We start from the raw sequence: 19,315 nt of genomic DNA on the forward strand, positions 1-19,315 counted from the left end.
TCGCGCTATGAGCGAAAAATCTTGAAAATGTGTGCAAATCTTTGAATATCCGTTTTTCCGTAGCGAACATTTTAACTCTGTTACAACTTCTGGGGGGGTCCCTGGAACAAAATATTTTGAGATGGGGGTCCGCGGCCAAAATTCATATAATTTTGGGGGTCCTTGACATGAAAAAGTTTGAGAACCACTGATTATAGCAACATATTTTCTATTTTTTCCAAAAAACTAGGATTAAGAAGATATTTGTAGAATCCCCCCAGAAGCAAAGATTTGAGTTACAAATGTTTGTTTTAAAAATATATATATATTTTCATAGACGTGCTCAAATGTTCACGATTATTCAAAACAACCAAGTATTAGGAATTAGGAATTGCCAGTAGAGGCCGACCGTCCGATATATCAGTCACTATTTGACTGTATTGACAACAGGGGTATTATGAAACGATGTGTCCCGATTGTTTTATGTGTTTATATATTGGGGAGGGGGGGGGGGTACTCTCTGTACTCTCACACAGTAGAGAGAGAGAGAGTAGGGGAGTTGACATGCAGCAAATCCTCACGCCGCCGGGCTTGGGAATCGAACCTGGGACACGCTGTCAGGCTTCAAAGCCGTGACCAGTGTGTGTCCATAATGTTAAACCATTTTTAACCTGGCATCCCTATTTTTGGGCATGTCATTAATAGGCGAAAATTTTCAAAAGTAATTTATTACCAAATGCGGCATCGGTCCGGCTCTAATCACTAGTGCCGGACCGGACCAAACCGTGCCCCCGCTTCCCACCCATAAACGCTGCCAATTAAATGTGTTGGAGCACTCAAGAGGCATCATTACCAGGAATCGAACCCGAGTCTCTGCGGATTGCGCTTTACCTTAACGCCACCCAGACACCCCCCCCCCCCCCCCATCTTTGCATTTTATATTTAATTATAGCTTATAGGCCAACTGAGGTGAGGTAATGGATTCATTTTGGTCAACAAACCTCAATGTCTTTAATAGTTCTTCTTTGGTTGCAAATATTGGTGGACACACACACACACACACACGCACACACACACACACACACACACACACACACACACACACACACACACACACACACACACACACACACACACACACACACACACACACACACACACACACACACACACACACACACACACACACACACACACACACACACACACACACACACACACACACACACACAAAATGACCGCACACAACACAATGCATTTCAATGGACGCAGGGCATAATGAGGACCACATTTCTGTGGTTTGGCTGCAATGTGTGGGAGAAAAAATGTTTTCTATCAGATACAAGATTGCCATCTTACCAAAACAGAGAGTGCATGACTTGCCCTCAAGAAGGTTTAATAACTAATTTACGTATAGGCTTTTAAATGTCTCTCTTTTTTAGTTGGCTCGTGTTATATGTAGTTGTAAAAACGGTGGTCTTTCTTTGCACCAATCTCCAATACAGAGAGGACATTCTACAGCAGTGTGCTGCTGTTTTCAGTTTGTTTCATGGTTCCTTTTTTTTTATTGGAACATATTTGCATCAGATGTTTACCATTTGACCTTTGACAAGGCTCTTTCAACATTAAGCACACATACTGTACGTATATGGGCAAAAACAAGTAGCCATACATAAATATGAGATTTTATATTTTCAGTGTACATTAACACATTCACTGCCAGGTACTACGCATCCGTTTTTCTTAGCTTCTGCCAGTTATTTTTTTTCTAACCTTTTTAAGATTATTAACCACTTAACTCCTATTATACTTAGATCACCGGGGTCCCCCAGGGCTCTATACTAGGTCCGCAATTGTTTTAAAAAATTCTACACCAAATCACCAAAGTTATTTTCACCGAATGATGAAAATAGGTCACAGGTCAAGTGGTTAGGCCCCATTTCATACTTTGTGTTACCGATAGTGTCGAGCGACGAAAATAGCAAATCTTCAAACTCACAACCTGTCACATAAGTTCTGCTATTTCCCCCAGTTTCTGACACTTTTCGTTTCAGATTCAAACTGGTCTGTGACTGTGTGTATACGACCCACGGAACATTATCTGTGATTTTGAATTTCTAGTTTACCATGCTTAACCGAAGCCCCCCATGTTCTTGAAGGTTTTGGGGTGTTTCCCCCCCCCCCCCCCCCCACCACTGTCCTCCACAGACAAGAGAGTGTTTTCAGCAATTACTTTAAAGCAGAAATCCCGAAGTGAAGTCAAATTGAGAAGATGGAAAAATGAAGAGTACCCGTCCAATACACACAACATCGACTTCCATTTACCTACGCTCTCTGTCTCCCACAGCACAGCACGGTCCCGGGAGTAGTCCATCACTTAAGGAATAGAGCCGATTCCGACGAAAATTAAAAGGGCTGTGTTCAATATCACAGAAAATGATACGAAATAGCACAGCTTTTGATATGAATATGTGATTTCCTGCCCGGGCGGGTGTCTCTCTCTCATCTCTCCGGTTTAAATCTGTTAGGGCCGCTGGAGCTCGCATCCTCCTTAATTTATGAGACAGAGATCAGGTTATCCACACAGTATTGCTCTAAACAGGCCTGATAGATCGGATATATGGAATACATTTTCCTTAGCAGAAGCAAGAAGAACGCCATACGTGCACACGCCCACGCGAGCGCACACACACACACACACACCATATATACTCTCAGTTAACCCTTTAAGGCCGGGAAGGGAACGCACGTGTGTCATTTTAAGATTTCTTTGGCTACTATTCAAAAATAGCAGATATACAAGCTCATAGCGCGGCACCGAGTGCCTTATGAGCTTGTAGATCTGCTATTTTTAGAAAAATCTTGAAAATGTTTGCAAATCTTTTATATACATTTTTAACTCAAATCTTTGCTTCTGGGGGTCCCTGGAACAAAATATTTTTAGATGGGAGGGGGTCGGCGGACAAATACATATTATTTTGGGGGTCCTTGAAAAAAACCTTGATAATATAGCAACATAAGTAAAAAATAAAAATAAAATAAAACTTTAGGAAAAAAAACTGTTAGGATTTAGAAGACATTTGTAAATTTTAATGAGTTAAAAAGTTTTGCTTTAATAAAGTATATATATATATATATTCAAACTAAAGATTTGCACACATTTTGAAGATGTTTCAAAAAAATAGCAGATCTACAAGCTCTTGTATATCTGCTATTTTTGAATAGCCCAAAGAAATCTTAAAATGACACACAGATGCGTTCCCGGTCTTAAAGGGTTAAGTGATTTGAGGACTTCATACCCGGCAATGTTTCATATCCTCTCTCTCTCTCCCCTAACTGACACTTTATCTGCATACTGGCATCTATGCAGATTGAACACTCCGGCAAGACAATGACAGCCTCTCTCCATGTTGTCACTTCTGATTCCGGGACTGGGTCTAATGCCTCTTACTGGGGTTTTTTTCTGCCAATCGCAAGAAAAACAACCCCCCCCCTCTCCACCCCCCCACCCCCCCCCCTCCTCTAGCATCACCACCACCATCAAAATTGTCGCTGTCAGCTGGAGACCTTGTATGTCCAAAAAACGTTCCATTTCATGGAAATGGGAAATAAAATAACCTGTGTGCCAATGGATCCAATTGTGTAGTAATTATGTAGTCCACAAGCTTGTGTTAATACTTAGTTAAGTTAGTTAGATATTCATGTAAAACCCACAGACAGACTTTCACTTTCAACATTCCTCAAAAGTTAGCGGACATGACGCATCGCGATGCGACGCGGTGTGAGCTTGTAGATCGGCTATTTTTTTGCTACGTTTGTGTTGAGACTGTAGCGTGACGAAGAAGGGATTAATTTACAAAAACAAAAAAACATAAAAAGTTAAATAGGAACATACAAGGTTTCTGCCGGACAGCAACGAAAAAAATGCCCCGCCTCTACCTCGTCGAATTGCAAAAAAAGGAACACTTAATGCATGAGACACTCATTTGTCAATTAGCAGACCCCCCCCCACCGTCCCGTGTTGACACGCAGGGGGGCTTGAAAGACAAGAGCGTCGCCTGTGACGAATTAAGAGAGACAGATGAGTGAGGCATGAGCGGCGGCGTAATACCATAATGTGCTTTAGATATGAATATAAAACGACACCGCTGACAGGCCGTACAAGGTTTTATTTCATTTTCCTCAGTGTACCCAGGCCTCCCTACTTTGTCGTCTTTGTTCTCGTTTCATCAGAGTACTTACATCTCATTTTGACAGCCCGGGCGACGTTTAGTGCACTTTCGCTTTTTCAGAAAGAGGAGAAAAAAGAAAAAAAATTACTTGCGAGTTAGCATACTTGATTTGTCATTAAAATGCAAAACGGCCTGCCATCGTCGGGGAAAAGTCTACGTGTGTTGCGCACGCACATACAACACAGGTAGCTGGGGATCATCAGCAATGCAAAAGGACAATATGGACCCCCCCTCTTTTTGTACAGTGTCAGGAGGATATAAACGGCAGGCTGAATTTCAACTGAAAAGTTTTAATCCTGGGAGTCCATCTCCTCAGTGACAGTGTTGCCAGGTCTGCTTATTATTATTTCCCCCCAAGATTTTATTTGAAAATAGATGTAGATCTGCTATTTTCAAATAGCTGATGTATAGGTTTAAAGTGCTCATGTGGCCCATAGTCGCTTCTTTTGGGCTGGTTTTCCTAGACCTGGTTGCTTGTTTCTCTCGCAGAATCTGGCAACACTTGCATCTGCTGCATACATTTCTTACAACTCTCTGAGAGTAGAAGCAATGTTTCGCTGCACGTCAGGTCACAGCGTGAACAGGCCTACACTACAGCGACTAAGCCCAGTAAAGTTCACCGCAGCGCTAAACAGATGCAATATGTGGGGAACAGCCAATATCCAGACTGTTAGTGTCACAACCGATTTGGTTCGGCAGGAGCATGCAATTGGATTAGGGCTGTCAAACGAATATTCGATATTCAAATATTATTCGAATATTGGGAAAATATGTTTATTCGAATATGAAAATTAATATTTGAATATTAAAAAAATATATTTATTTTAATGTTTATTTGACAGGGACAATACAAAAAACAATGCATCAAGTTATAAAAACAAACAAAATATATGTTTTATTGGATCAGAGCACTCGATACATTGTTTTTTGTACCGTTTGTCCAAAAAAAAAGGAAAAAAAGAAATTTTGGAAACATTTTTTTATATATTTTTTTATAATGATAATAATAATAATATTCGAATATATTCGAATATCTGCCAATTTTTAAGACCAATATTCGAATATCATTTCTGAGGAAAGTTGACAACCCTAAATTGGATCAGTTGATTTCTTCTTCAGCCACTGATGGCACAGGTACAGCTGTCTTCAGTGCAAGGGATTGCTGACGTCTTTCATATCAAAAAGGTTCCTAAAAATATACGAGCTCCTATCTGCGGAACATTTTAATAGGGTGACTACAGTATGGTACTACGGTACTAATCTAGGCTCTGTAAAGTAAATTGTGACATAGTAAAATGTGATACTGGTGCTGGTGTAAAATTAGGATCTGATGACCACTTCGCTGATCTCATCTCTTGCCACTATTAAAAGTTAAATTTAGGGGCATGCCGGCAGATGACCTGATAGTGTGTCGGCCACAGGGTCACAACGTCCCTGGTTTGATTCCTGCTGGCTGGAGGCCTGTGTTGCATGTCCTTTATCCCGTCTCTCTAGTATCCAATTGAAATGACATTTTTAAAAAAAAGCTGAAGATATAGATTTTTTTTGTAAATGTCCAACAAAAGTATAATCTTTCCTTAAATCTCCCAGTGGAAAGATCCACCAGCTGTAGTTCTATTATTTGAAAACTTTAGTTACAAGTTACAAAAATACATACATTATTCAAACATTTTCACACTTTCACTTTGGTACTGTAAGTATATTTTGATGCCAATACTTTTGTACTTTTACTCTAAGATTATGAATACAGGCCAACATATGTCTACATTGTGGTATTGCTACTTTTACTAAAACAATGCTTGGAAGTGTTTAAGAGACAAAACTCACTTGTAACACATGGCAATGGCACTCAGGAAGATAGAAATCTTCATAATTGGTCCAACGGTTTTAATCACAGCATGCCCAAGGAAGGAAAGAGTTCAGGAGACGTTATAGTTATTGTGCATCTTCATATTTTATGCAAGTGCCAGTATATACACTGCTGTGTTCAACAGAATATGGATGGAATAACCAGGCTTCAGATTCCTGCTGGGGATACTTATTGTGAAAGTGGTGACAGATCTTGGTGAACCAGAGTAGACCTAACTGTCAGCTAGCATATACCATCATTTCGTGAACCCTGTCCTGTGCGTTGCCGTGATTTGTTTATCTCAATGCCATTTCACATCTTGGGGAGAGAGGTAGCGCTCTCTGCACAGTGTGATGGCATTCGTCGTATTACCCCGCAGACACGGAAAGGCCCCTCAAACCTCCTCCTGTCCGATGTGATGGTACAGTGGGGTAACGGATGCGAGGCCCCCGTCCGACGACAAGGTTAAAGTGGACACAGTCGGAGAGCGGGACTCGTGTCAGCGCCGGTGCCACGCGGTGTAAACGCGCACACCTGACCCGACACAAAAGTGGACAACGCAATAATATGCAAGCCCCGTCCCGGCCGTGACAAGGAGCCCTCACTGCGAGTCGACACTCCTCAACACATTGATAAGACACCCTGACAGCGCAGCACAGACAGAGGGAGAAGTGTAGGTGTGACAGGCTGCTACCACAACTTCATCCTTCCATTACCTGCCCACCAAGCCACTCGCACTTACGCTCACACAAACACAGACACACACAAACAATGGGGAGCGTGCGCACGCCCACGGATGCACGCCCCGCACGCGCGCACACACACACACACACAGAACCCAGAGCTCAGTTAAAGGTGCTGCAGTGCCTCTTCTCAATGTGACTCATTGTCAGCTTGCCGTGTGAGTGCTGTCAATTGAGCTGACAGAAATAAGCATATTAGCCACTACAATCTCCAGCAATGTCTCCCACTCCATTTGACTGAAACGGAGTGAAGAAGTGCTTCGTGCCAAAGGCAGTCCACTCCGTTTATCTGAAGTGTGACTTTGGTTGGTGGTGTCAGTTTCCGACTTGGGTTTGGTAGAGGTGACACTGAAACGGGGTCACGTCAATATCGGCGGTGTAAAGTAATTAAGTAGATTTACTCACGTGCTGTACTTAAGGACAATTTTATTTATGACTTGATACGTCTACTACAATACATCTCAAGCAAATGTTGTATTTTTTTACTCCACTACAATTTGACAGCTTTAATAGATCGCTGATTTCAATGATTCATAATTAATCAATTGAATTAATTAATCAATAAAAAATGGAAATTGTTCCAAAATAGCACAAGCTCACAATGTGTCGCATCACTTTATAGATGGTCTATTTTTGAACAGCCTAAATATAAAATAGGGCTTAATTGGTCACACACACACACACACACACACACACACGGCTGGCCATTCTGCATAATGAATACTTTTACTTTTGATACTTTAAACTGATCAAAAACAGTATGACCAAAGAGTTATATTAGAAATCTAAAATGCAAAAACGTAAGTAAAGAGTGTCGGGAGACTCAGGACAGTGTGAGGAGTATGGGGACAATAACCTTGGCTTAAATCCGGTGTTGGGGGGGAAAACAACTAAGAAACAGAAGGAACCATAACTAAAATGTGATTGAAAACTGTGTTCTGGAACAAAAATATCATGTTCAAATCTTACAATACAAGTTAAGTTAATTATGTTTCATTCATGTGAAAAAGCAGCTATTTAAAGTTTTGTTTCATGTAAAACCTTAGTCATCACTATCTGTCAGGCACCCTTACACGCTTTGATTTCTATCAGGTTGCCACCTGCCACATATAAGTACCTCACCACAGTCATCAAGGTCAGTGGTGGACAGTATCCAAGAACATTTACGAGTACTGTACTTAAGTTAAAAATAATTGACTATCTGTACTCTGCGCTGATTTACGCATTGTGAGCTAGTAGATCTGCTATTTTCACATCTGACTAGTCACTAAAGCCAACTGCCAATACTGCAGCCTACCCCTTTTAACCTAAATTAATTCTGTTCCTAACCAGTTCAGGAACTTTACTATGAACTGATAATGATAGTTTTCAAGCCCTGGAAAAGAAAACTAGTACATAGCTTTACATTTGTAGACATTTTGCCATGCAGGGTACGGACGTCCCTCTATTAAGCTGTGTGACAAGAGGACCTTTGTCCTTCATGTCCCTGGATCAGAACTACCAGGGGGGGGGCAATGCAACAGCTCTCCTTTAGCTGGTCACATGACATGACATGTCCAGTGGTTAATTGAGTTTCAAATCTCTACCCAGCCAGTGGTGGAAGAAGTGCTCAGACGTTTGGACTTCAAGTCAAAAGTCAAAGACTTAAAGGTAGGGTAAGTGGATTTGTTTTGGATTTGGATTTGCGTTGGTTAAAATAATTGTTAAATAGCTCTATATTCTGATAGTACTCATTGCTATAGAGTGTTTGTTCAGTATTATGAGTCTCCTTGTCTCTCCACCTCTTTATTAAACAGAAAATGCATTTTCGTTTCAGTTCCATTTCCAATTTTATCCAACCAGGACAGAGAACTCAATCAGGATATAGATTAAACAAGTGAAATTGGAAGTGATGACACTAAGAAATGAGCATGCAAAATTGGAACTGGAACACTATACAAATTAAGCTTAAAAATGGGTACTTTCTCCTGATTGGCTGAGATTTTGACACCTACCGAAAAATGTATTTTCTGTTTATTAACACATTGGGTGCCAGAGGTTTATTAAAATATTATACTTTGAGTGCCAGGACTTTTTAAACATTTTGAACCTTTTTCAAGTAGTCACAAAATATTTTCAGTGATCACCGTCCTCACGGTGATCCCCTCATTACACACATACAGGTCTCGTACAATCGGGGGGAAAAAATTTAAAACATTCGGAAATCCATTCCATAGTTGCAGCCAGTTCAAAATAGTTAAATTAACATTGTAAAAAAAAAAAGTGCACAGGAGCCGAGATACAGGTTTTTGAAGTCATAAGTTAACCAGGAGGTGGATTGGAGTCTAAATCTTGTAGGAGTGATATTTCCTGTTGCTGTGAAGAAAAAAATAAAAAAAAAAAATAAAAAAAAAAGTAATTTTTTTTTTTTTTTTTTTTTAAACCGTATATATACGGTTTTGGCACTCAACGTTAGTATGCGCAAAACCGTATATATACGGTTTTGGCACCCAATGTGTTAAAGAGCTGGAGAGACAGGGAGACATCTGTTACTGAAAAAACACTCTATAGCAATGATTACTATCAGAATATAGTATTTTAACCTTTTAACAAAATACTTTTTGTTTTAACCAAAAAATATCACTTACCCTACCTTTAAGTACAAAGGTATTGCCATCAAAATATACTTTGTGTAGTAAAAAGTTAAAGTACTCAAGATGCAGAATGTCCCATTTAAGAATCATATATCATGTTATTGGTCTTGGATGTTATACGTCGTCAGCTTTTCAAAAATAGCAGATCTACATCAACCACTTGAACCCTGGTACCCTATTCGGGGGGGGGGGCATTAGCTGAAAATAGCACACAAAATAGCTCACATCGATGTGAGCTTGTATATCGGCTATTTCTGCAAAGAGGTTTGGTGTAGAGGGAAAAAAAGAGCCAACGGTCAAGTTTACTAAGTACTGAGGGTTAAATGTCTGAAAAATACACATGAGCATGAATAGGATCCAAGTCCCCAAGACTTGTTTTGTGATATCCTTTTAGCCCAAGTGTGCTACTGTACTCTAGGCCTGTCCCCGACTAAGGATTTGTATAGTGAATTTTTTTTTTTGCACGATTCGACAGAGATTGGCAGTTGGCAGTTGAATCAGTCTGATTCGACTGCCAACCTCTCAGTCAAATCATGCAAAAAAGATGTTATGCAATAGAGGAACATTCCATTTGGGCTGTAGGGGTGCTTAGTGTCTGATTTAACATATACTTGCTTGGTTTCTCCCAATAAATCATGATGTATATCCTATTTTTGGCAAACTGTTAGTTAATTAATATAACAAACTAGGCCAATCTCTCAGTCGAATAAATTAAAAAAATATATATATATATATATATGAAAAACGTTTTTCTTTTTTTTGTCATAATTCGACTAAAAGATTGGCAGTCGACTCAGACACCCCTCGACTGATTAGTCGACTATTCGAATAATTGGGGTCAAGCCTACTGTACTCCCATACCGTTTACATTTTTCACTAATAAAGTGTTCAATCAATCAATTAAAATACAAAGTATTAATAAAAAAGATCATGTGTAAACAAACAAACGAAAAACATGAATTTACACAACACTGATGATAGTGCTGTCAAACAAGTCTATGAAGCGATCTATGAAATGTATGAATACGTTTAATCTGCAACACACATTTTTGGGGATCCCTGCTTCATCGGTTTCTCCTTGCCCTGAAATACATTGAAGAGCCCTGCTATACACACACATTAAGTATGTTTACATAAAATGATGACATTGCTTTGAGGTTTTACTCATAAGAACTCAATATGAAACATTTAAATGTACTTTGTATATTATGTGAGGGCGTTGAATCTACCATGTAATACCAACATATTCCCCACCAGCAAATCATCAATCAATACAACAAGCAATATCAACCCCAAATGGGGGTGGGTTCTGCCTCTCTCCCCAGAACGTCCTTTGATGTTCAGTAATGATATCTGACATCTAAAGATGCCCCCTTAACCCGAAATTGAAAATGTATAATGAATTAGTAATAACTCAGTTATAAATATTTGATTTTGAACATCCCAAGTTCCTAACCTGACACATTCTGGGGCAAGATAACATAATGCTGGGCTTGATCTCCCTTAACCCTTTAAGACCAGGAACGCATCTCTGTCATTGTAAGATTTATTTGGCTATTCAAAAATGGCAGATATACAAGCACGTAGCGCGGCACCGAGTGCCGTGCTACGAGCTTGTAGATCTGCTATTTTTTGAAAAATCGTGAAATGTGTGCAAATCTTTGAATATATTTTTTTTAAAGCGAAAATTTTTTACTCTCTTACAACTTCAAAATATTTTGAGATGGGGGGTCCACGGCCATACTGATATTATAGCAAATATGTTTTTTCAAAAAACTGATTTAGAAGACATTTGTAGAATCCCCAGAAGCAAAGTTTTGAGTTACAAATGTTCGCTTTATACTAGATACATATATCCAAAGATTTGCACACAATTTAAAAAAAATATAGCAGATCTATAAGCTCATAGATGACTGCGTTCCAGGTCTTAATGGGTTAAACCAACACATATTATTTCTCAAATCAGCTTTCATAAAGCCGATGGGAGAATCTTCTTTCCTGCATGTCCATCCCGGTAACTACACAAGAGTCTGACAGATTACTCTGTTCCAAGCAAACGTAGCGCGTTATGATACCATGGATTACAGTCTGTTTAAAGAACAGTTAAGAGGCGAAGCGCTTTGGTTATCAAAGATATTAATGCCCAGATGGCTTCCAAAGTGCACAGAGCACTTATTGATAGGTATACCATCGCTGCATCATCTGTGTTATCAGTACAACTAGCCTAACCTAAATAGCTCAGGGATAACATGAAGGAAAACCAGCCAGAAACCTGCTCTAGCTATGGATAGAGCTGTCACGGTCATGAAATCTTACTTGATGATTAAATGTCATACAAATGTGTGCGATTAACGATTTAATTGTGTTTGTGGCATTGAACATTGAAACATGTACATAAAAATTACATTTCTGTTTGCCTGTTAGGCTTTATAAAAAAAATTGCACAGGCCTCTTCCTTTGATTTTGTCGGTAGTAAAACAAAAACTCCTCTCTAAATGTTTAACGATTTCCTACTGTATACTTGGAATATATCCAAAGAACTTTGTACAGACAACAAACCAGACTAAAATCTTGGACTTTGGACTTCTTCAAGCCAGGAGAGTTGTTGCGCTATGTTGGAAAAACATGGATGCCCCAACATTAAGGATGTGGCACAGGGAACTTATGTCGGTCTGGAAAGACTAACATATATAGTTAGGGGTAAGCAGAATGAGTTTGCCCAGCTTTGGGAAACATACATGAATGTTATGGAGATCATTACTTAAGAGAAAATGAAACTGAAAACTATATTTCATATGGTAAAGAAAGTGTAAACAATGTGATACTTTTTTTATGTTTTGAATTGCAAGTGCAAGGGTGTATATGTGTATGATAGTGTATGTCCTGTGTGTCACAAAAAGTCAATACAAATATTATTTAAAAAAATATTTCCTACTCGAGGCACCCAGAGTGCTTAGCCGATAAGAGAGCTAAAACGCGAGGTGCATCGCTGGGAAGAGCGCTCTGTCTCTTCCAGGCAGAAAGGCGCTGGAAGCTCAAAAAACACTTTGTGTGCTACTACGGTTGTAGTATAAGAATGAGAACTTTTGGAGCACTGTGGAGAGAAAACACGCAGTGCTGTGTCTTCTCCAAGTGTGGTGTGTGCAGGGCCAGGCCTACAGGTAGAACATCGCATATACAGGTACATACACACGTAGATATCGCATTGGCTACTCTAATTGTATATACTGGCAACAGGGCTGGGGACATGTTTACAGTGAAACCTCTGACGTCTGTATGGCCATGGCATCTTTAGAAGAATTATTGAGACACCTGCCCTCCGAGTACAAAGTGACTTGACTGAATACCGGAGATGGATAAATGAACATGAGTCAGCCGGTAATTACATGAGATATCACAGATTACTTAATCATTATCGAGCTGCTTCCTCGTTGTAACCACTTTAATAGCACTTCAAAAAACAATATGGAACACCCTGTGACCATCAAGTCTAACGCTGATTGAAAAACAGAGTGTAGTTTGCACATTTTGCCCAATTACCTTTGTTTGGCACTCGAGGAGGCAATCATGTTTGAAAGCTGGAGTAAATGTATGCCCTCGACAGATGAAAAGGTTAATCAAGACCCGTACAAACCAATGCTCGCTTTCCAATCGCAGCGGTTCATTAGGAATATTAATGCCCCGATAAGCACACAATTATGCACGGCACATTGGGGCAGTGGTGGGATTTAAGCAATTATTAGCGTGACAAGACCGCAGCGCAAAGCAAATCAATTAAATGGAAGAACCCACATTTCAGGGCAGGCAAGAGATAACCGCTTCGAGGCAAACAATTTTCACGTGACAAAAACGCTCGCCCGTTCAAAAGTCGCCGTGGCCTGACAGGTCAAGGAACGGGTTGAGAAACAAAATACCTCATCTGTGTCATTTTAGATTTCTTTGAGCTATTAAAAAATAGCAGATCTACCGAGTGCCGCGCTATGAGCTTGTAGATCTGCTATTTTAGAAAAATCGTGAAAATGCTTGCCAATCTTTGAATATATATATTATATTATATTATTATAAGTTTTTTTTACTAAAATCTTTGCTTCTGGGGGTCTCTGGAACAACATATTTTGAGATGGGGGTCCGCGGCCAAATACATATCATGTTGTGGTCCTTGACATGAAAACCACTGATATTATAGCAACAACAAGTTTTTTCTTAGGATTTTTGTTTAGAAATTTTCAAAAAATAGCAGATCAACAAGCTCGTTGTTGAGCTTGTAGATCTGCTATTTTTTGAAAAGCCCAAAGAAATCTTAAAATGACACAGATGCGTTCTCGGTCTGAAAGGGTTAATTGCCAGGTCTACTGACATCCCCAATGAATCAACCTGCCATTTGATCATCCCTCACACCCTGTCAAGAGGAATCTTTTCTTTCTATTTGCCCCTGCATTAGCGTGTCACGTTGTTGATTGATCAGGCCTTTTATCCTGCCCCCCGGTGTAGCACCGGCCACCCCCCAACCTCCGGTTCTGATGATACTCTGACCACCTCGTAAACAATGTACACATTAGTGCAGTGGTTCTCAAAGTGGGATCCGAGGAACCCCCAGGGGTCCTTGAGGGGGGTTTCAGGCGGTCCCAAACAAAACCATTTAATATAGTATCAAAATCAGTTTAACCACTTTAACTTTAACCCTAGCAGCGATTTGAAAATAGCCGATCTACAAGCTCATGACACGTTGCGATGTGACGCGTTGTTAGCTTGTACATCTACTATTTTCAAAATATCTTGAAAAAAGGTTGGACATTTTTTTTATATTTTTGAAATATTTAACATCAACAAATCTTGCAAGAGGGGCCCTGGAACTAAATCTTTTCCAATGGGGGTCTGCGTCCAAATACATATTAAAGAAAACTGCTGCATTAGTGCACAGATGCATTCTGCTTGCAAGCAGAGGGCTCTACATTGGAAAACTTGAGATTACGTTGCCACAAGGTATACTGCTCTAACCTTTACTGAATTATAGTAATACATTCAATGTAAATGTGTACATTTCCATTTAACAAACTAGCACTAATAGGCTTTATTCAGAAAAGGGCGTGGTGAGTGTCTCCGCTGTGCAGTTGTAAAGAAGCATGTCAAGTTCTAAACTAAATTGCAGGGGGGGGGGTATCAAAACAAAACTCATGTATTTAACTGTCCGTAGCCATTACATTTTCTCCCAAAAGTGCAGATTATGCATAGTAGTGAAGGTTGTCTGTCATTACAGGAATAAAACGTTCGCAAACATGTCCCCGCCTACACGGTTACACATTGGTGAAAGATTTAGCACAACAGCAACAATCCTTTCTCCAGGTAATTCAGTGTTGTCATCGGTTCAACTCGAACTGTGCATCAGTCATCATCACTTCCTACTCAGTAAAATGCTGAGTGTATAAATGGAACCAAAAGGGGCCTTTTGTACACTCTAGAGAGTTACAGTAAATTAACACTCAGGATTCCATATTGTGTCTCCCACAGTACCTGAGCTGATTGAAGCTGAGATCCAGTCTTCTTGCCAGCTGCCCATATCTGTCACCAAGGAAGTCAGGGATGTCTTTACAGTCATGTCCAATGAAGGAAACCTTAAAGAAACGACACAGAGAGAGTTTATTGGCTTTAAAGCAGTGGTTCTAAAAACTTTTTTCATGTCAAGGGCCCCAAATGTATATGTATTTGGCCACGGGCACCCATCTGAAAATGTGATGCGATGCGAGTGCGAACTAGCCAACAACAACTCGGGACTCTTCTTGAATCGCTGCCCTCTAGGCCAGGGGTGGGCAACTTTGATGATGGAGAGGGCCACTATATTTCCACACTCACTCCACAGGGCCCCATGATTGCATATACTATACATATACACCTCTTATCTCCGTATTTTAACTTTTTTCATAAATTAATGCCGTACTTCACCATTCTGTCACACAAAAATAGCAAAAATAGCAGATCTACAAGCTCAAAACGTGTCGCGGTGCGACGCGTTTTGAGCTTGTAGATCTGCTATTTTTGCTACTTTTGAATCGGAATCCTGATTTAGTTTTGCTATTATTTTCATTGGAATCCTGAAAAGTAATGTTTTTATTTAATTTCATATGCATTTAGTTATACTTGTGTTAACTTTATGTACCTAAAATACATTGGACAAAAAGACAATATAATTTTTATACTAGTCATTAAGCTACTAATATAGACTGAAGCAATTAAAGCGGGTCATGTTTGCATGTTTGGAATTGTAACAGCTGAAATCAATAATATATCATTTATCCGATATTAACCTGTGGGCCGCATTAAGTGAAGATGGGGCCGCATGTGGCCCCCGGGCCGCCAGTTGCCCATGTATGCTCTAGACCCTCCTGTCTAGCATCAGGGTCTTCTTGCAGCTCTGCAATGTTGTTGGCGCCGCTGTTGCGCCGTAGTGTGTCTACATAGGTGACACACTACGTTGAAGACGCGCGCCTCTTTCCCTGCCTGGCTGTACCTTGGGACTTGTCTCCCACAGTGTCAGTTTGCTTGCCAGTTGCCACCAGATATGGGTGACTGACGCAGTGCCCAGCCAGCCTCATCCTTCTTTCTCTGACAGGTCCAAGTTTCTATGCGAACACAATTGGCCCCGTGTTCGGGGAAGGGAAGCCGGGCGTGGGGAGGGTGATACTGGTCACTGGTCACTGCTCATACTCCTACGGATTGGGGCGGCACCTGTCAGCGGGGAGTGTTGGGCGGGAGGATTAGGGCGAAGGCTCTACGTCCTCCCGGTGGGGGCTCCTCACTGGCAGGTGAGTCAGTAGGATACAACAGCAGTGACAACACAGAAATGTGTGTGGGGAGGAATCAATTGGCATAACGACTAAATTGTGGAGAAAAAGGGGGTAAACATAATTGGCTACTCTTAATTTAAAATAAAATGAAAATAGCAACATTTAGAAATGTGTAACACAAATATTCTCTTCTGGGGGTCCCTGGCACAAAACATTTTCAGATGTGGGGTCCGCAGCCAAATATATATCAATGAGGTGGTCCTAGGCACACAAATGTTTGAGAACTACTGAGGTCTTAATGGGTTTAAGTGGTTAAACATTTTGATGCCATGTTAACTCATTTAGCTGGGGACCCCCTGGAACCCCCTCTAGGACCCCAGGGGGTCCCCGGACCCCACTTTGAGAACCACTGCTTTATGTTAAGACGTAATTGCTTGGTAAGCATGACAACACTGTTTTGGACTGCAAAGGGAGCACAAACAAAACATTACATGCTTTACATGGAACTACCACTTGGTATTGGCTGTATACAGTAATGCAGGAACATGACACTTAGAGGGGACCCCCAGGGGTCCTTGTGGGGGTCCCAGGGGGTCCCCAGCAAAGTTAGTAAAAATCAGTTTAACCACTTTGACCTACGCGCTCACAAGTTTGTGTCACGATGTGACGCGTTGTGAGCTTGTAGATCTGCTATTCTCAAACAAATCTTGAAAATAAATGTGCACATTTTGGAATATTTTTTACATTTTAACAACGCAAACCTTGTATGGGGGTTCCTGGCACAAAATATTTCCAGATGGAGGTCCACGTCCATTTACATATTAATTTGGGGGTCCTAGACATGCAAAAGTTTGAGAACCACTGATTTATAATACTATAGGGAGGATGAGTCACTGGTTCTAGAGACAGGTTATGTCTGCCAGTCAGTTAATTCTGCATGCTATAGAGCACCAAAGTCTGACGTAATTTACACATCCTACCTGGTTTGCGGTTTTCCACCCCCCGTTCTGAATCCCCATAGACGTCTTTAATATCCCGTCAAATAAGAACTGTGTTCCAAAAATAAACAAATGACCCCGGCGGTTTGACTCTTATGGATGTGAAGCATCAACTGACGGTGAGAAAACGCTAATGTTACTTCCACCGAATTAGTTAAATATTCGCCAGAAACAGACTGTATCAAATATGAGTGACTGACTATCATAAACGATACAGAGCCACCTCCCTGACAATATCGCCGAGACAGTTTGTTTATTTTTGCACAATTCTTATATGAGACGATTCTAAGATGACCCAATGTTATTCTCCATAAAGAAATTACTTTACGAACCAGGGGATGAACGAGTGACGTCAGGACTTCTGAACTCTATAGGGATGCTAAAGTACCTACCCACCCAGCATAACACAATTATTTATACTATATTTATACTCAAACATTTTTATGTCAAGGACCCCCAAATTAATATGTATATGGCCCTGGACCCCCATTGTAAAAAAGATATTTTGTGCCTGGGACCCCCAATACAAGATGTGTGTTGTTAAAATGTTTCAAAAATGTTCAACATTTTGAAAATAGCGGATCTCTTCGATCTACGTGTCGCTGCATTGTGAGCTTGTAGATTAGCTATTCTGAAATAGCCCATGTATATAGGGTTAAAGACATGCGAGTAGTTAACCTGATTTTGATGGTATGTTAACTCATTTAGCTCTGGGACCTCCTGGGACCCATTCGAGGACCCCTGGGGGTCCCCGAACCCCACTTTGAGAACCCCTGCTATACACACATTATTATATCGTCTGTGTTTCACAGTGAGAAGAACAGAATGGTCTTATTATTTCAGAAACCTTCACAAATACAGCATGCCAGTTCCCTGCAACCATATAATGCATACACACAGGTAGTGCTGGAAAAAAGTACTACATTTCTTTACTTAAGTAAAAGTATCAACACTGCCAAGTAGAAACATGAAGATGACCTGACAAGTAAAAGTCAGGTCATCAAAATTTACTTGAGTAAAAGTACAAAAGTACCAAAAGTTAAAGTACTCATTATGCAGAATGTCCAGTTTCTTTTGAAAATCAGAGCAGATTTTTCAAATAGCCAAAAGTTGGCAAATAGCCAAAGTTTAAATACGGCTGAAGTGGTTAATGTAGACCTATGTTTTGTAATAATATAAATCTGCAAAGTAACTAGTAACTAAAGTTTTCAAATAATTGTAGTGGAGTAAAAGTACAATATTTGCCTCCGAGATGTAGTGGGGTAGAACGTAGAAGTTAAAGAATTGAAAATTGGAAATATTCCAGTAAAGTAAGAGTACCCCAAAACTGTACTCAAGTACAGTACTTGAGTAAATGTACTTAGTTACTTTCACTTTCCACCACCACAACATACAGGCAGGCTCAAAGCACTGACTAGTGTGAGAAAGCTAAGTCACATGACATGAGTCAGACTCAGAACGAGGGAAAGTTGCTGGTGCATTCCTCCTCTGCGCACAACAAGAAAACTACATTTATGCTCAGTTCTTAAAGAAAAACAACAACGACATGACACTAAAACAAACAAACCAACAGACAGACAGAAACTGGAGGGAGTAAACATAAACTTACTTGCGTGCCATTCAATGCGACCACTGATTCGCTGCGTGCCATAACTTTCTGATGATGATGATGATGATGATGAGACACAGACAGACCACTCTGTGTAGACAACACACTTTGCAGACAAACTACTGACAGCAACGCAACAACGCACGTCCCCCCGCCGACGAAAGCAGCCGTTAAAGCATTCAGCGTTGTTTCGTTGTAAATACTTTTTGCGGCACAACTTGACGTTTCCAATTTACCTCTTCTTCCGCATGTTTGTTGCTCTGTAATCAGCTGACCTAGTGGTAACCGAAGACTCGCCCCAAAACACGCTCGCCCCCATTTATTTCGCGGACCGCTCGCCCCCAGTGGTTCTTGATCGTATTCTTCTTGTATTTGTTTCACTGAGGATAAGAAGGTTAGAAATACGTTAAGGGTGAGGCATAGTTTAACTGAGGTTTGCGTTTAGGAATAAGGTTAGGTTTAGGCATAGTTTTACTGAGGTTACGTTTAG

General features: G+C 40.4%; 1 protein-coding gene across 1 annotated transcript in view; it reads right to left on the minus strand.

The window, feature by feature from the left end:
• The window catches only part of lrmda (leucine rich melanocyte differentiation associated), a 363,776-nt gene extending 344,702 nt beyond the window's left edge, over positions 1–19,074 (minus strand). The window contains exons 1-2 of the mRNA XM_080449796.1: positions 18,826–19,074; positions 14,948–15,048 (exon numbers count right to left, since the gene is read on the minus strand). Of these exons, the coding sequence (XP_080305922.1) occupies positions 14,948–15,048; positions 18,826–18,867 (143 nt within the window). The 5' untranslated portion in view covers positions 18,868–19,074. The remainder of the gene's footprint in view (positions 1–14,947; positions 15,049–18,825) is intronic.
• Positions 19,075–19,315: the final 241 nt, after the last annotated feature.

The sequence above is a fragment of the Gymnoscopelus braueri genome (assembly GCF_963280865.1).
Source record: "Gymnoscopelus braueri genome assembly, chromosome: 14".
NCBI classification, from domain to species: domain Eukaryota; kingdom Metazoa; phylum Chordata; class Actinopteri; order Myctophiformes; family Myctophidae; genus Gymnoscopelus; species Gymnoscopelus braueri.